Below are 14,544 nucleotides of genomic sequence, written 5' to 3'. Positions count from 1 at the left end.
CTCCGCACTGTCCCAGGAGTGCCCATGCACAGCACTGAGCATCCAGAGCCCAGTCTGAACTGAATATGCATGCTGGACCTCAAACGCTTAGTACACAGAAAAATGATGTAAAATACCTTGATAAGAGTCTGCACTGAAGTGAGAGTGTACTTATTGTATGTATTGTGTTAAGTAAAACGTTAAAGTTAGTGTCACCTTTTTACTTTTAAAATGTGGCTGATAGACACCGTAGATTGCAGACGTGGCTTCCATCATGACTCTGCTGGGCAGCACTGTGTTAGCGAGACTAAGCGTGCGACGTCCCACCTGCATTTCCCCGGATGCACATGTGTGGTGTGTGTGCAGTTTGCAGTTGTAGGTAACGACGGTTGTCAGCACTGGAACTGAGACGTCGATGGCGAGGCAGGACCTATTACTCAAGGGAGCCCAGAACCAGCCCCGAAGTTGGATTCCAAAGGTCAGAGTCAGACGGAGGCAGGGCCAGGTGGTGGGGATGGGTTCGGGGGGCCAGGCTACAGAAGAGTCCGAGCTGGCTCCCTGGGAGTGCGTGGGGGTGGCTGGGACCACGAGCGGGGAGTGGGCGGCCGGGGGTGTGGGGCCACGCCCCGCTGCACCCCGGAGCTTTTCTGCTGCTCCTGCTGAGCCGGGAGCCACATCTCAGTGGCTCACCTGGGCCTGCGAGTGGGCGCAGGTAATTGGAAACACCTGGCTGAGGTAGGAGGCTGGGCCGGCTCCAGGGAGCAACCACTTCTGGGAAGTGTGTTGTGACAATGGTGGTATCAGGGCCAAGTTTGAGCATTTGTTAAGTCGCAAGGACCTGAAGTGTGACTCCATGTCCCATCCTGGACCGTGAAGTGTCGCTGCCTTCTTATAACCCCGCCACCGCCCGGGGTCCAAGGGAAACGGAGCCTTCCATTCAGGGAAACCACAGGCTGAAGTGCTTGAATTAAAGGCAAATACAGGCGCCACGGCTCTACTGAAACTGCCATCCGAGGACGGCCCGCCACCCAGACTGCCCTCTCGCAGTGGTTCGGTGCCCTCTTCCCACAGGGGAGCTGTTTCCTTGGGCTGGATCTGGGCTGACCTGTAACCAGCAGTACATGGGGAACATGGCCCTGGGGCACTTCCAGGCCGAGGCCTCGTGGGGCCATTGGAGGCCGTGCAGCTTGTTTTGTACAGAAATGGGGGCTGGATCCGACAAGAGACAGGGGGCCCGCGGAGAGCTGAGGCCCCCGGCAGCAAGGATGCAGGTAGCCCCGGCCAGTCACCGCGGCCAGCGGCATGGGGAGGGGCGAGCGATCCCAGCCCTCCGGACCCTGAGCACGCAGAGACCTGAGCAGCAGGGAGGTTTAGGCCAGTGTTTCGGGAGCCACGGGGGACACCTGGACATCCTTGGTTCCTGTGCACGTTTCTCATTGTTCCTTTCACACGTCGTCTCACAGTCACATGACCTGGACACACAGACTTGCTTTGCACTCAGAGTGCGTTGTGCTGAACACACCCACGTGTCTGTGGAAGAGGCTCACATTGACCTCCAGTCCTGAAAGTCCCACAGAGCAGAGTTCCATCGGGCAGAGAGTGTCTTATTTCCACCACAGGATGGCAGGGAGGCTGCGGGAGGAGAGGCCAGGCCCGCCGTCCCAGGCACAGCCCCCTGGCTGAGGGCACTCGGTGCGGACTTCATGCCCCGGGACCCCCGGGCTGTCCTGGGCCACGCTCAGCGTCATGGCGCTGGAGGCGGAGGGCAGCCCTGGCCTGGGGCAGAGAGTGCGGTGGGGCGGGTGAGGGTGGAGAGAAGGTCGAAGGGGCTGCGAGCTGCCCCCCTGCAGTTCCCTGCTCCTCCGTGCTCAGCCCGGCAGCAAATGTCCAGCAGTAATGGGGAAGGTGAGTGGGTGTGGGAGAGGCCACGAGGAGGAGAGAACGGGAGCGCGTCCCGCGGAGCAGCACAGAGGGAAACACCTGGACTCAAAGAAATTAGAGGCAACGCAGTTTTGTTCCATCTGCTGAAAGTCAGAGCAGGTGAACGAGAGCCCATGGGCCAGTCCTCGGTTTCATGAATTGTGTTTCCTTGGCGCGTGGTCACACCCACTGGTTTGTGTCCCTGGCTGTTTCTGTGCCCCAGCAGGAGAGGTGATCAGTTGTGTGAGATGCGTGCGGCCTGCAAGCCTGGAGTGTTTACTCTCTGGTGCTTTAAGAAAACATTTGCAGACCCCTGACTTAAAGGAAATAAATGAAAGAGTTAAGCTAGAGGTGATCAGGAAAGATGTGGACAAGGAAAAGAAGATCATTCTAGAGACTGAAGCCACATTAGCAAGAAAATTTAAGAAGTTATGGTATATTTATATAATGGAATGCTACTTAGCAATAAAAAAGAATGAAATAATGCCATTTGCTGCAACATGGATGGACCTGGAGAACGTCATTCTAAGTGAAGTAAGCCAGAAAGAGAAAGAAAAATATATGATATCACTTATATGTGAAATCTTAAAAAAAAAAAAAGACACAAGTGAACTTATTTACAAAACAGAAACAGACTCACAGACACAGAAAACAAACTTACGGTGACCAGGAGGAAAGGGGGTGGGAAGGGATAAACTGGGAGCTGGAGATGTGCAGATGCTGACTACTCTGTATGAAATAAACAACAAGTTTCAACAACAAGTGTCTTGTAGTAACCTGTAATGAAAAAGAATATGAAAATGAACACGTGTGTGTGTGTGTGTGTATGTGTATGGCTGAAACACGCTGTCCACCAGAAACTAACACGCTGTAAATTGACTGTACTTCAATGAAGAAATTTAAAAATAAAAATAAATGTGACTCAAAACAGCCAGATGAACAAGCAGCAGGAAGTCCCCTGAAGTGATGTGGGAAGGAGCAGAAATATGATGAGGCAGGAGGCGTAGACGGGGAAGGCAGAAGGAAAGGAGCCTGGAAAGGAGACAGACACGCTGGGGAGAGATGTGCTCAAGCAGAAGAAGTAAACATGTCACCTGAATTGCCTGCACGTGGACAGAGCCAGGTGGCGGCCCAGAAGCCACTTCAGGACGGCCAGCACAGGACAGGAGATTCGGGCTTCGTGCTGCTCCACAACCCTGTGGCCTGTGGGCAGTGTCCCTGCTGGCCAACGGGACAAGCGCTGGCCCGGCCTCTTTCCACGCGTGTGGCATCAGCGTTGAAGGCTGTGCTCACAGCAAGGGCTGGGTAGCTTCCCAAGTTGCCTTTTACTACGTTTGGTGTTCTTATCAGTTTGTTATCTAATGATTTTTTTCCTGCCCAATAACTCTGTGTCTTTAAAATGGCTGGAAGGGCCTTAATCAAAGGGATCCACGAGCCAGTGTTTTGGCCTGGGAATGAATTAATAGATTGAGTGGCTGGTTTTATACTGATGGTTTTCTTGATACACTGTCCTTGTTAGTCATTCGGCACCTGTTTCCAACCATGTCAGCGTAAGGGGTCCTCCCTCGGCTAACCCTCAGGCCGACCTGTGTGGTCCCACAAAGTGCAAGGCCCGGCCCGGGGCTACTTGAAGTCCGGCTTCAGACAGAAAACACCAGGCGGTCATGCTGAAGGCGGCTCCTGAGCAAGGCTTACAGAGCCAGCCGTGGGGACAGATCCACCCTGGGAATCCTTCCTTGGGAGTTTTCATTTCCGTTTGTTCAGGGGCCTGTGATCTTCGCTGGGACGATTTCGTCGGCGCTGTTCCCGCTTACAGCTACATGGCGGTGTGTACAGATCGCTTCTGTGACAGTAGCCCGCAAAGCAGAGGCGCGGGGCTGAAACGGCCGCCGCCAGATAAACACGGTTAAACATAAGCTTGGTTAACAAACCTGCTCTTCACGGATGGCAGCTCAGTTAATCAGTGTCCGCGGCTCGGATACTGAGCTGGAGGTTAACGGCGAGGTGGAAGCAGTTGTCGAATCCAGGTCTTTAATACAAACACACATCACACCCCGAAAGGCATGCGTGGAATCAGGCGTGGTCACCGGGCTGTGCTGGTGCACTTGGCAGTTCTCCTCCAGTGGCCTGGCGGTGAGCCGCCCGAGCCACCAAGTCAAGGAAAGAGGAGGACCTTCACTGCCCGCTTCCGCGTTCGTGATCTGAATGGCCAAAGAGTCGCTCGGGGGGAGCAGCGTTTGGGGAGGGGGGGTTTAAATGAAGGTTTTATTTTGACTTCTCTAAATCAGACCTGTAAACCAGCTAGGTTAGTGACAGTGACAAGAGAGCACATGTCTGAACTGAGCAAACTCTCACAGCCGTCTGGACGTCACCGTCCAACGTCGGGGACTTGGGAGGCAGGTTTCCCCGGCTCTGTGTGCCTTAAAGGCGAGATGCCACATGTGAGGCATGGTTCAAAAGCCGCACTGTTCGTTTGCCGTTCAGGGACATTTTTATGTGGAAGAGTCCCAAGCCATGGTACATTCCTCAACTGACTGTCCCCCCTCCACCGTGGGATGGACGAAAAATAAAAAGCAGGTCATGTTTTCGCTCCACTGGTGATCGGGTCAGGGCTGAGAGCAAACACGTGCTGACGAGGTGGGTCTGTCAGTCGTGGCCCCCGGGGCCCTGACGGGATATGGGACGATGCCGTCTTTTGCCTCGTTCCTTGAGAGCCAAGTCTGCGTGGGGGGACTGACGTCTAAGACGCGCGGCCCCAGATCGTTTCTCCAGGCACGAGCCAGGGCTGGTGGCGATGTGATCTCAGGCTGTGGCCTGGCCGGGTCCTGTCTCAGATGTCCAGCATGTGGACAGGAAGGTGGGGAGAGGTGAGCTTCGCCTGGCTTGTGCCATCCATCAGGAAGGAAATGGACCAGACCCACGTGTGCAGCTGCGAGGGGGCCGAGCGCCGGGCACTTCCCACACAGGGGCCTTTGTGTCCCAGACGTGGTCTAGCACCGTGACAGGCCTCGGCTGTGCAGCAAATTCCTAATCGCGATCAGTCCAGGACACACGGTCATTCATCTTCTAACCCCGAGTGTCACCTGTTCTTCATTGACCGCTCAGTAACCGTCCATTATGCTCGGTGGAAATTTAAACAAAGCCCCTTTCCCTCTGTTGAAACCAGGAATCCCTTCAGTAATAACAAATAAATCTGGAGTCGTATGTCCTTCCCTTCTCCGTCCCAGACTGGGGTCTGGGACGCTGTGAACTTTAAAGGAAATGCCTAGAAATGGAGAGGTCAAAGGCCACAGATCGTCTGAGGGGAAGGAAAGAGCAGGTCCTTGGTGCCCAGGCCTGTGGAAGTGAGAGGCTCCCACTGACCGTGACGCCCCTGGGCTGGGACCAGCATGCGGGAGCTTGTGCCGGTGTGTGAAGTCGTCCGCCACCAGCCAGGAGCCATGTGTTCCCGTTGCTCTTAGCAGCCCCTTGCTTTCTCTCTCGTGGCTGAAGATACGATTTCTTCAAGACCGTTCTAGCACAACATAGCATCTCAAAAGAAATGAAATAAGCTGAGCAGTCCTGAAAGACCTGTTTGAAATGTTATTTTTAGACTGGAAATTCGAGGAAAACACATTTAATTATATACACTAATCCCTCAGAAAAATGTTCAAATAGGAATTCTAGCCAGAAGCATAATTTAATTTTTCCTAAAAACTTTGAAGGTATTTTGAAGAAAACCAAAACACGTCTGCGTGTGTGTGTGTGTGTGTGTACATGAGCGTGAGTGTGTGCTCACACATGTGGGAGACAGAGCCTCAGCTTAGCTGGGGATGTGACCACAGGGCAGCTCGGCCCCAGAGACGCCCACGTGCTGTGTGTTGTCACAGGGAGACCCGGCGAGACCAGAGGTCCACGGCAGGGCCCAGACTGGTTCTGGGAAGGGGTCCACCAGGGCGGGAACACAGACACCAGGAGGGGCCCCACGGCCTCCGACCAGGTGCCCACGACAGAGGGGGGCTCTTGGGGCGTCGCAGCAGAGCGCCCGGGCCCAGGCTTGGCAGCGCGCGGCCCGCAGACCCGTGCTGGTGGGCGGCCCCAACGCGGCACACGTGCTGTGCCTTTCTGCGGCTCATCGGGCTTTGGCACTAATATAATTCATGAAAATTGTTTTTATTTTGTTTTTTATCGACGCGTAGTCGATTTACAATGTTCGTTTCAGGTGCACAGCAAAGCGATTCAGTTACACACGTCCACACATACACACATGTATTTCCAGGTTCTTCTCCACTGAGCTTATTTCAAGAAACCGAGTGTAGCTCCCTGGGCTGCACAGCAGGCCCTGCTGTTCGTCTGTTTACGTGTAGTCCCGTGTACCTGTTAGTTCCGAGGTCCTCATCTGTCCCTCCCCTCGTGCACAACTTTGAAAGCATTGCGGCTGAATTCATCAGCTGTGGCCTCTTGGCGCCGAATGGAAGGGTAGACCTTTCAATGGCGTGAACTAAACTCTGCGGCGAGTCAGTGTCGCCTGTCACTTTTCAGCGTCGCTGTCCCTCTGCGGGTGCCGCGTCCCCAAGGCCTATGGAATGGCCGGGAATCTCTTCTTCCTGAGAACCAAGAAATACAAACCATTCACGAGAAAAATGCCGTAAATTCAGGTGAATACAGAGGAATTAAACTCTGTTGGCTGCGTTTTCTGGAAGAAAGTAAGTTGCTTCATTGATTCCTGAAACCTGTTCCTCAGCTTCCCCGTAGCAGCTGGGGACACTGTCTGACTGTTTTCTTAAAACATTAGAACAAGAGTTCCGTGCACATGATTTTGGGGACTGTTCAAATGAGGTGCTTATCGGTTTGACCTATTTTGTTTTGAAAAGTGGGTGGGGGTAATGATAAAAACATTGATTTTTTTTTGGTCTTAGATTTTTTCCTAGAGACGGCTGTCAGATACCAGCTGAAATCCTCATCTTCTGTCTTGTAAACTAAATCTTTGAAATCAGCGTGCCGCTCCGGGTGCTGGGGGAGGGTCTCCGCCGAGTGGGACCCTGATTTGGGTCTGACGTGTGCAGCCGCGTACTGCCCACTAGACTTCCCGCTCCCCTTGAAACAGCGGGTCTGTGCGACGCCCCCACCGAGCCCGACCTCAGACGCTGTGGCTGAAACCCTGACTCCGCGCACACGTCTTCACCGCCATGTAACTTGTTAACAGCAGTCGTGCCCCTTGTACCTGAGTGTTTTTCCCTTAAGGTTCTCGATTATCTTGCTTTTTGATGTCACCACGTTGGTAAATTTCCATCTTCATTGCTAAGAACTCTGGTTCTGCTTTTGAGGATGACTATCTGTCCTGAAGTGATGCTCCCTTACGTTCTGTCCACGACACAAAGGAGAATCAGGCGAGGCTCTTTAAACCCTGATTTTCTTAAAGGTGGTCTGAAAGGTTATTCACTGCACACGCTCGTCAACGTCTGGTTCCTCCAACCTGTGGTCCGGGGCCTGCTGCATGCGGTTCCCCTGGTGCCCAGACCGGGATGCTGCCGCATGCTCACCCCCAGCCTGCGGCGTCTGGGCTGGGATGTCCCCAGGCGATCCTGACGCAGCTGAGAGCTGAGAGCCGGGACTGTTCGCGGTGGTCAGAATAGTGTATTAAGTTCATGGTCATCGTCTGGATACATGGGTCAGAGTGTCTAAACCAGGAGGCAGCGGACCTCGGTGGCCAGAGTCGCTGCCCTGGAACCCGAGGGGGTGACACTTAGGAGCCACGGGTCAGCAGCAGCGAACGCGGCTTCCCAGAGGAGGCAGCTGCGCCAGCCGGGGCCTGTCAGATTGCTGCTCTGCTTTGCTTCGGTGCCGGCTCCTTCGAAGCCTTGCGCCAGCCCTGCGGGAGGACCTCTGGTCTCCCGCCACCCTGTCGGGACCAGCGCGTGCGGTCAGACCCCCGCAGGGGGTCTCTGGCCCAGGCGGGCCGCCTTTCCCCCCGTCCGCACCCACCTGTGTGCACTGACGGCAGCCCCCCCCCCCGGGGCGGCAGGCACTCCTGTAACGGGTCTGCTCTCGTTCCAGGCCATGTGGCTGATGCTGCAGAGCGACGAGCCGGAGGACTTCGTCATAGCCACCGGGGAGGTCCACAGCGTCCGGGAGTTCGTGGAGAAGTCGTTTCTGCACATTGGGAAGACCATCGTGTGAGTGAGCCCGAGGCCGGCCTCTGTCCCCGGCAGACGTCCGCGCGCGCTCGGCCCCTGTTCTGTCCTCCTCTTTGCTGTCTCGTAAAAGTGCGGACCAGGGACTCTGCTCCCGTTAAAGTCTGTGTCCACCATCTGAGCTCAGTCTTTCAAGAATTTCTTATCTTTTTAATTTTTTAATGTATTTTTAAGATCTTTAACTTTTTAATTTAAAAAATCTTATTGTGGTTCATACACGTGGTTTACTATGATTTTACTATCAGTAATTCTACCCTTAACACATCCATGTGATCACGTTACACAAGCTTTTAATACTTTCACTTTATATTTTAAAAGTTTGAAACCATGCAAAAGCTTCAAATACATCACCAGCAAGTTCCTTTTCTCTGAACCACTGAGAGTAGGTTGCCGACGGGAGGCGCCGTCACCATCCACTTCTGTGTGTCTCCCACTGCCCGCGTGACCGCGGCACAGCCAGCAGCGTCAGGAACTTCGCAGCCGTGGGTTCTGGCGGTCTGAGCTGCGGGCCCCACACGGCCGCTGCTGGCTGGGCCAGCGCCGTACCAAACGATCACGTACAACGTCCGCTTGCTGCGGTGCACACGTTTGGAAGTCAGATTTTTGTCGGAATATTTGAAAGATGGGGGGAAATCTTCATTGTAGGTGCAAGAGTCTTCTTTTCTGGTGATTTTTTTATTGTGGCAAAAAATGTAATATAAAGTTTACCACTTCAGTCATTCTTAAAATTACAACTCAGTGGCATTAGCTACAGCCACAACGTTCTACAACCGTCACCGCCATCCACCCACCCGCAGAACTCCTTCCATGCTCCCACACTGAAGCTCTGTCCCCACTAGACACTGGCCCCCGGCCCCACCCCCGCAGCCCCTGGCCCCACCGTTCACCGCACTCTCTGTCTCCGCGAATTTGACGGCTCTGGGAAACTCAGGAGTGGAATCATCCAGTGTCTGTCCGCTGCGTCTGGCTTACGTCCCTGAGCACAGAGCCCTCAGGTTCCTCTGTGCTGTCGCAGGCGCCAGCATTTCACTCCTGGGTAGGGCTGAGTGGTGCTTCCGTGTGTGGACGGACCGTGTTCTGCTTGTCCGTCATCTGCTGTTGGACACCTGGGCTGCTTCCCGGGTCTGGCTGCAGTGAGTAACGCTGCTGCAGACGTGGGTGTGCAAATACCTGCTCCGGCCCCTGCTTTCAGTTCTTTGGGGTGTATTCTGGGGAGTGGAATTGCTGGGTCACGTGGTAATTCAGTGTTTAACTTCTTGATTCACTTTTAAAATATAAGGAAGAATGTCCACTTCTAGCTATGAAGGAATAACAGAAATCAGATGAAACCTTCTGTCTTAAAGTAGGAAACAGTATAGAGTGTGTAAAGCCGCGGTTGGACGTGGCAGTGCAGGGCTGTGATCCCGGGCAGAACAGAAACCAAAGAGGCGGGCCTGCAGCCCCCGGCCGCCCTCCCGGGGCGGAGTCCCCACCCGGGAGCCGGGAGGGCACCTCTGGTCGAGAAGAGCGGTTTGGCCGAGTCGAGGAGGTAGAGGTCAGAACGCAGACAGCCTTGGGCACCCGGACGTGTGCGCAGACGTCTGGGAAGGTGGGCTCTGCAAAGAAAAAGAGCTCCAGAAACACCAGAGGGATCCCACTGCGTCTCCACCGAAGAGGACGAAGATGTTCCGCAGCTTGGATGAGGCCTGCCTGGGCGCTGGAACTGAGGGCTTCCTCGCGCTCACTGGGCCTGGGAGGCGTCTGCGCTCCGACCAGCCCTGGTGGGAGGCCGGGTGCGCACCGGAGGGAGCGGTACGGCTTCCGGAAGGGCTGAGCCTCGGGCACAGGACAGTTCCTCGAGCAAAGGCTGCTCTCCACCCAGGCTCTCGAAGTCTACATGCAAACTTCAGAAGAATCATCTGGACACAGATAACTGAGCCTCCTGCCACAGCCAAGCCCAGCGTTCTCCAAGGGAAGACCGCAAAATCTGGACTCAACAACGTAACACTCTTCATGTCCAGCATTCAGCCAGACTTTGCCGGAACGCCGAGCAGCAGGAAAGTGCACCCCGTAAGCACGAGGCAAACAGACCAAGGAACGATGCTGCTGGTCTGTGCCGGGAAGGATGGGAACATGGCCGCCAAACGATGTCCAAGTGTTTTAAGAAAAGCATGACTATGGGGAGGAGATAGAGAGAAATGTACGCATCTAAAAAGAGCCAGGTGGACCTTCTAGAGATGAAAACTTGAGTCTCCGAAATGAGGAGCCCACTGTTGGCACTGCGAACAGGTGAGACGCTGCAGAAGAAAAGCCAGAGAGCTTACGACGTCATGTTGGAAATGGTCCAAGACTCGCAGAGAGAAAGGTCTGACAGGAGATGGCAGGTTCTGGTTACCGCGGGGCCCCGACCGGCCCCCGTCTGTGTCCGTGGGGCCCCGGGGGACCAGGGGGCCCGGGAAGAGAAACAAAGAACCACCAAGAACTTCCCAGATTATGGAAGATAAATGCTAAAGAGAACATTTTAAAAGCAGCCAGAGGAAAAAGAGAACTACTTACAGAGGAGCAAATATAAGGCAGGCCTGTCGTCAGGAGCCGTGCTGCAGGAAGACAGCGGAGCTCGAGCTCCGACTGGGAGCCGTTTCAGGACCGGAAGACAGGCGGAGGCTGACGCGGCTGTCACCAGCAAGCACGTGGCCAGAAGGACGGCGAGACTAGTTTGAAGCTTGGATGTGCGTGGAAGGAACGGTCCATAGTTTTCTTTTTTGGTGATGTCTCTGGTTTTGATATCGCAGTGACGGTGGCTTCGTGGAATGAGTGAGAATCTTTTGAGCCAGAGAAACAGTCAATGTGTGCAAAAATAAAAGTTGTTTCTCTCCCACTTCTTTAAGGACTTTAAAAATTTAACGATAGTTGATTTACAATATTGTTTTTTTAACCTCATTTTAAAATTTCTTTAAAAGGCAAAGAAATAAAATAAAATAAAATAAAAATGTTGAAATAAAAATGCTGACAGTATATTACGAGGTTTCTCGTACACGTGTGCGTAAGTCGCACCACAGCAGTGGCACGGCGCGGGGCACGGGTGGAAACGTCACCTGTGTTGTTTGTAAGACTCTTGCGCAGGATGCGATCGGCGTGGAATTACTGGAAGACAGACCGCAGTAAGCTGAAGTGTGTGCTGTACCGTCTGGAGCAGCTGCTAGCACAGAACAAGGTGAAAAATAGCAGTAAGCCAACAGTGGGGTTCAAGTGGAACCCCCAAAGATGTCCATTTAGAGAATGCGGGAAAAGAGGGCGTGTGAACAGGCGAGAGGGGACGGGTGGAGGACACAGCGCCGAGAATCACGTCCGTCCCGGCGCTCTGAAGCCTCTAATTAGAAGAGTGAGATCGCTGGACTCGATAAAAGAGCCCTGTGCCACCCACAGGGACACACGTTAAGCGTGAACACACCGGTGGCCTGAAGTCAAAGGACGGAAATATAAACCATCCAGACGGTAGCCACAGGGAAACCGGAGCGGCTCTACTTCTGTGCGACAAGTTAGACTTCATTCAATTAGGAGTAAAGGGTCATTTCATACCTTAACGGGGTTGATCCATCGTGAAGACATGACACTCGTACACACATACGTCCCCAGCCACAGATACTTCACAGGCCGACAGAGCTGAGGGGGAGGAAGGATGGGCGAGCTCTGTGTCTTTGTGCTTCGGTGCTTCCTTCGTGAGCGGCAGGACAAGCAGACAGAAAACCCGAGGAGCCGGGTGACCGAGCAGCACAGGGGCCCTCCCTGACCTACGTGGCGTTTCGAGCACACCACCCAGCACACTTCTAAATACCTCACAGGTCAAAAAGAAGTCACAGGGAAATTAGAATATATTTTGAATCAAATGAAAATGAAGGCAGCACACCGAAGTTTGTGGGATACTGTTGAAGTGCTGCTGAGAGGGAAGCTTATGGCTTTGAATATTAATATTAAAAAAGAAGACCCCAGGCCAGTTCTCCAAGCTTCCATCTTAAGAAGCCAGACGCAGAAGAGCAAATTAAATCCAGTGCGAACAGAACCAAGGAGACAAGAAAAACAGAGATCGGTGAAACAGAAAACACTGGAGGAGATCAGTGCAACCAGAACTGGGATAAGCCTCCATCCAGCCTGATCCAGAAGAAAAGAGCAAACAGATTACACTCCGCAGAAGCAGAAGAGGGCGCGTCCTGTGTGCTGCGCAGCGGTGTCGCTGAGCAGGGCTGCGCCGCGTGTCCGGGCGGGCCCTCCCCTCCCGCAGACGAGGCCCAGGAAGGCGCGGAGCCAGCCTCACTGGGTCTACTTCCGACTTGGACAGTGACCCCCACCTTGTTTCAGTGACAGACTGGACTGCGGATCAAGTGCTGGCTTCCTGACAGACGTGGCCTTCGAGTGCTCTAGAACGCTTCGGGGAAATCAAGAACTGCTCCTGAACCCCTCGATAAAAGGGGGAGGGTTGTGAGGTCTGCCAGCGTGGGGTGAAGTGCAGGCTCTCCAGCCGGTCCGTCGCGTCTCCTCAGAGGCCCCCACCTGTGCCCCCACCTGCGCGGTCTGGGCTGTGGGAACAGAGCGTTCACAGTGCATCTGAAGTGTGGAATTCCTTCTCAGGGCCGGATAATGAAAGCAGGATGGCTTGACGAGCGCTGTCTGCGAGTCGTGGTCCAGTGTTTGTTTTCTTCCCAGCGTCCTTCCCGGGTTCTTCCGTGGGCCCCAGGCAGCAACATACCGATCTCAGCTGGATGCCGGGCAGGGGAGCCAGGGCTGCTCCCCGGCCCGGCCCCGCTGCAGCTGTGACTTTCGACAGGGCCAGCGAGTCCTTCTTGGGAACAGTGTCCGCACAGTCAGACGCCCGGCAGAAATGAGCAAAGAAAACACACCGGGAGGGAACAAAGCTTGGAGAGCCGGGGCGGGGGCTGAACCTCGGGACTTCTCCAGACCCTCTTTCTCCCAAGGATGCTGATTTCATTTCTCTCTCTCGTGACTCTGTCGATTCTGTTCCCAAGACGCCCGTTCTGCTCTGCACACAGCGTGGCACGATCTCGTGACCTGTGACAGCACAGCCCGGCGCCCTGTTCCCTGGGCCTGAACCCCCACTCTGCAGCTTCCCAGGGCCGTCATCCACTCTGTGCCTCCGCGTCTCCCCTGTGGGACGGGGACAGTGACAGTACCTGCCTCCCAGGGGCGGGTGGAGGTTAACTGTGCGGAGAGATGAGAAGCAGCCAGGACAGGCCTGACGCGTCTGCGTCTGCGTCAGCGATAACACGGGTAATGGTGGGAAATGGTGTTTGTCAGCAGAGCATGTGAGGGGCAAGTGAAACGTGAAAACAGAAGGACTGGCCAACTGATGATATGTTTGGGGACAAGAAAAGTAACTAAAGTCACACAGTTTCATGCTTGTGTGACCAGAAGGATTTACCAGACAGGTAGTTGCAGGAGGAAGGACGGGGCCCATCCCAGCCAGGGCGTTGTGGCCCCAGGAAGACCTCTGCCGCCTCCGGGCAGTAAAGGCCATTTGGCAGGATTGTGACACCTTCTGGCTGCGTTTTTCTCCTGGAGAGCCGAGGTTCTCAAGTGTGGTGCTCTGCGGGTCGCTGGGGAGCTTGTGAAAATGCAGATTTGGGATGAATAGGTCTGGGCGGGGCCTGGGGCTCTGAACCTCTAAGGAGACTGCTGGTCCCTGGACCGCACCCTGCGCAGCAGAGCCGGGGGGGGGGGGGGCCTGGAGCCTCCAGAGTGGCAGGGACCCTCTGGACCTCGTCTTTGGTTGCCTGTGACTGCCTTCTCCCTTGGCTGGACAGGCCACCCCTTAAGGGCAGCATGAGGTTCTGGGCCCACCTTGGTGTCACACACGTGCTGCATAAGTCGACGTGTCCATGAATCAGTAATGGAAGAAGAGACCCGGGAAGTGAGGGGTTTGACTTTAGGGTTTGTGTGTGTGTGGCGGGGGGAGGGGCGGCAGATTTCTTTAAAATGGAAAAAGCTAAAAATTCCAGGTTTCCCGTGAAACCAGCGAAGAAGGCCTGCGGCTGGTTTAGTTCCTTCCCTCCCCGTTCCTTCTGCCCCTCACACCTCCAGTGAGCCCTGAGGTCACTTGAGTTGTAGTTGAATTGAATCAGAAGTGGGTTGAATTTATCATCTGGTAAACTGAGATAAAGCGTTCTCTGGACGCCCCATTTCTGACATCGGTGACTCTGGGACTGCTCTTGGGGGCACGAGGAGCCCTGAAAGCCTGGAGTCTTACCTGCCTGCCTTCTTTCATACGGTTTGAAAGAGAGCAGCCGGAGGAAGACTGGGGTCTCCAAAGGGCAACGCCGGAGTTTCTGGAAATACTGGCCCCTAACGTGGGACGAGCGAGACCCCGGTCACCTTGGAGCCCGAGGAGCTCGTGGTTCACCAGGAACCGGCCACGCCGCCAGTGCCTCGGGGGTCAAGCACTTCCTGCAACTGAACGTATAAGGTGGTTTGCTTCGTTCAA

General features: G+C 54.5%; 1 protein-coding gene across 5 annotated transcripts in view; it reads left to right on the top strand.

The window, feature by feature from the left end:
- GMDS (GDP-mannose 4,6-dehydratase) overlaps positions 1-14,544 on the top strand; it is a 455,535-nt gene that overhangs the window by 371,251 nt on the left and 69,740 nt on the right. For all 5 annotated transcript variants that reach the window (XM_064476118.1, XM_064476119.1, XM_064476117.1 and 2 more), the window contains one exon: positions 7,936-8,054. In XM_064476118.1, the coding sequence (XP_064332188.1) occupies positions 7,936-8,054 (119 nt within the window). The remainder of the gene's footprint in view (positions 1-7,935; positions 8,055-14,544) is intronic.

Source organism: Camelus dromedarius, chromosome 19 (genome assembly GCF_036321535.1).
Source record: "Camelus dromedarius isolate mCamDro1 chromosome 19, mCamDro1.pat, whole genome shotgun sequence".
NCBI classification, from domain to species: domain Eukaryota; kingdom Metazoa; phylum Chordata; class Mammalia; order Artiodactyla; family Camelidae; genus Camelus; species Camelus dromedarius.
The sequence above is the reverse complement of the archived record's forward strand: the minus strand, read 5'-3'. Positions and strand labels throughout refer to the sequence as shown.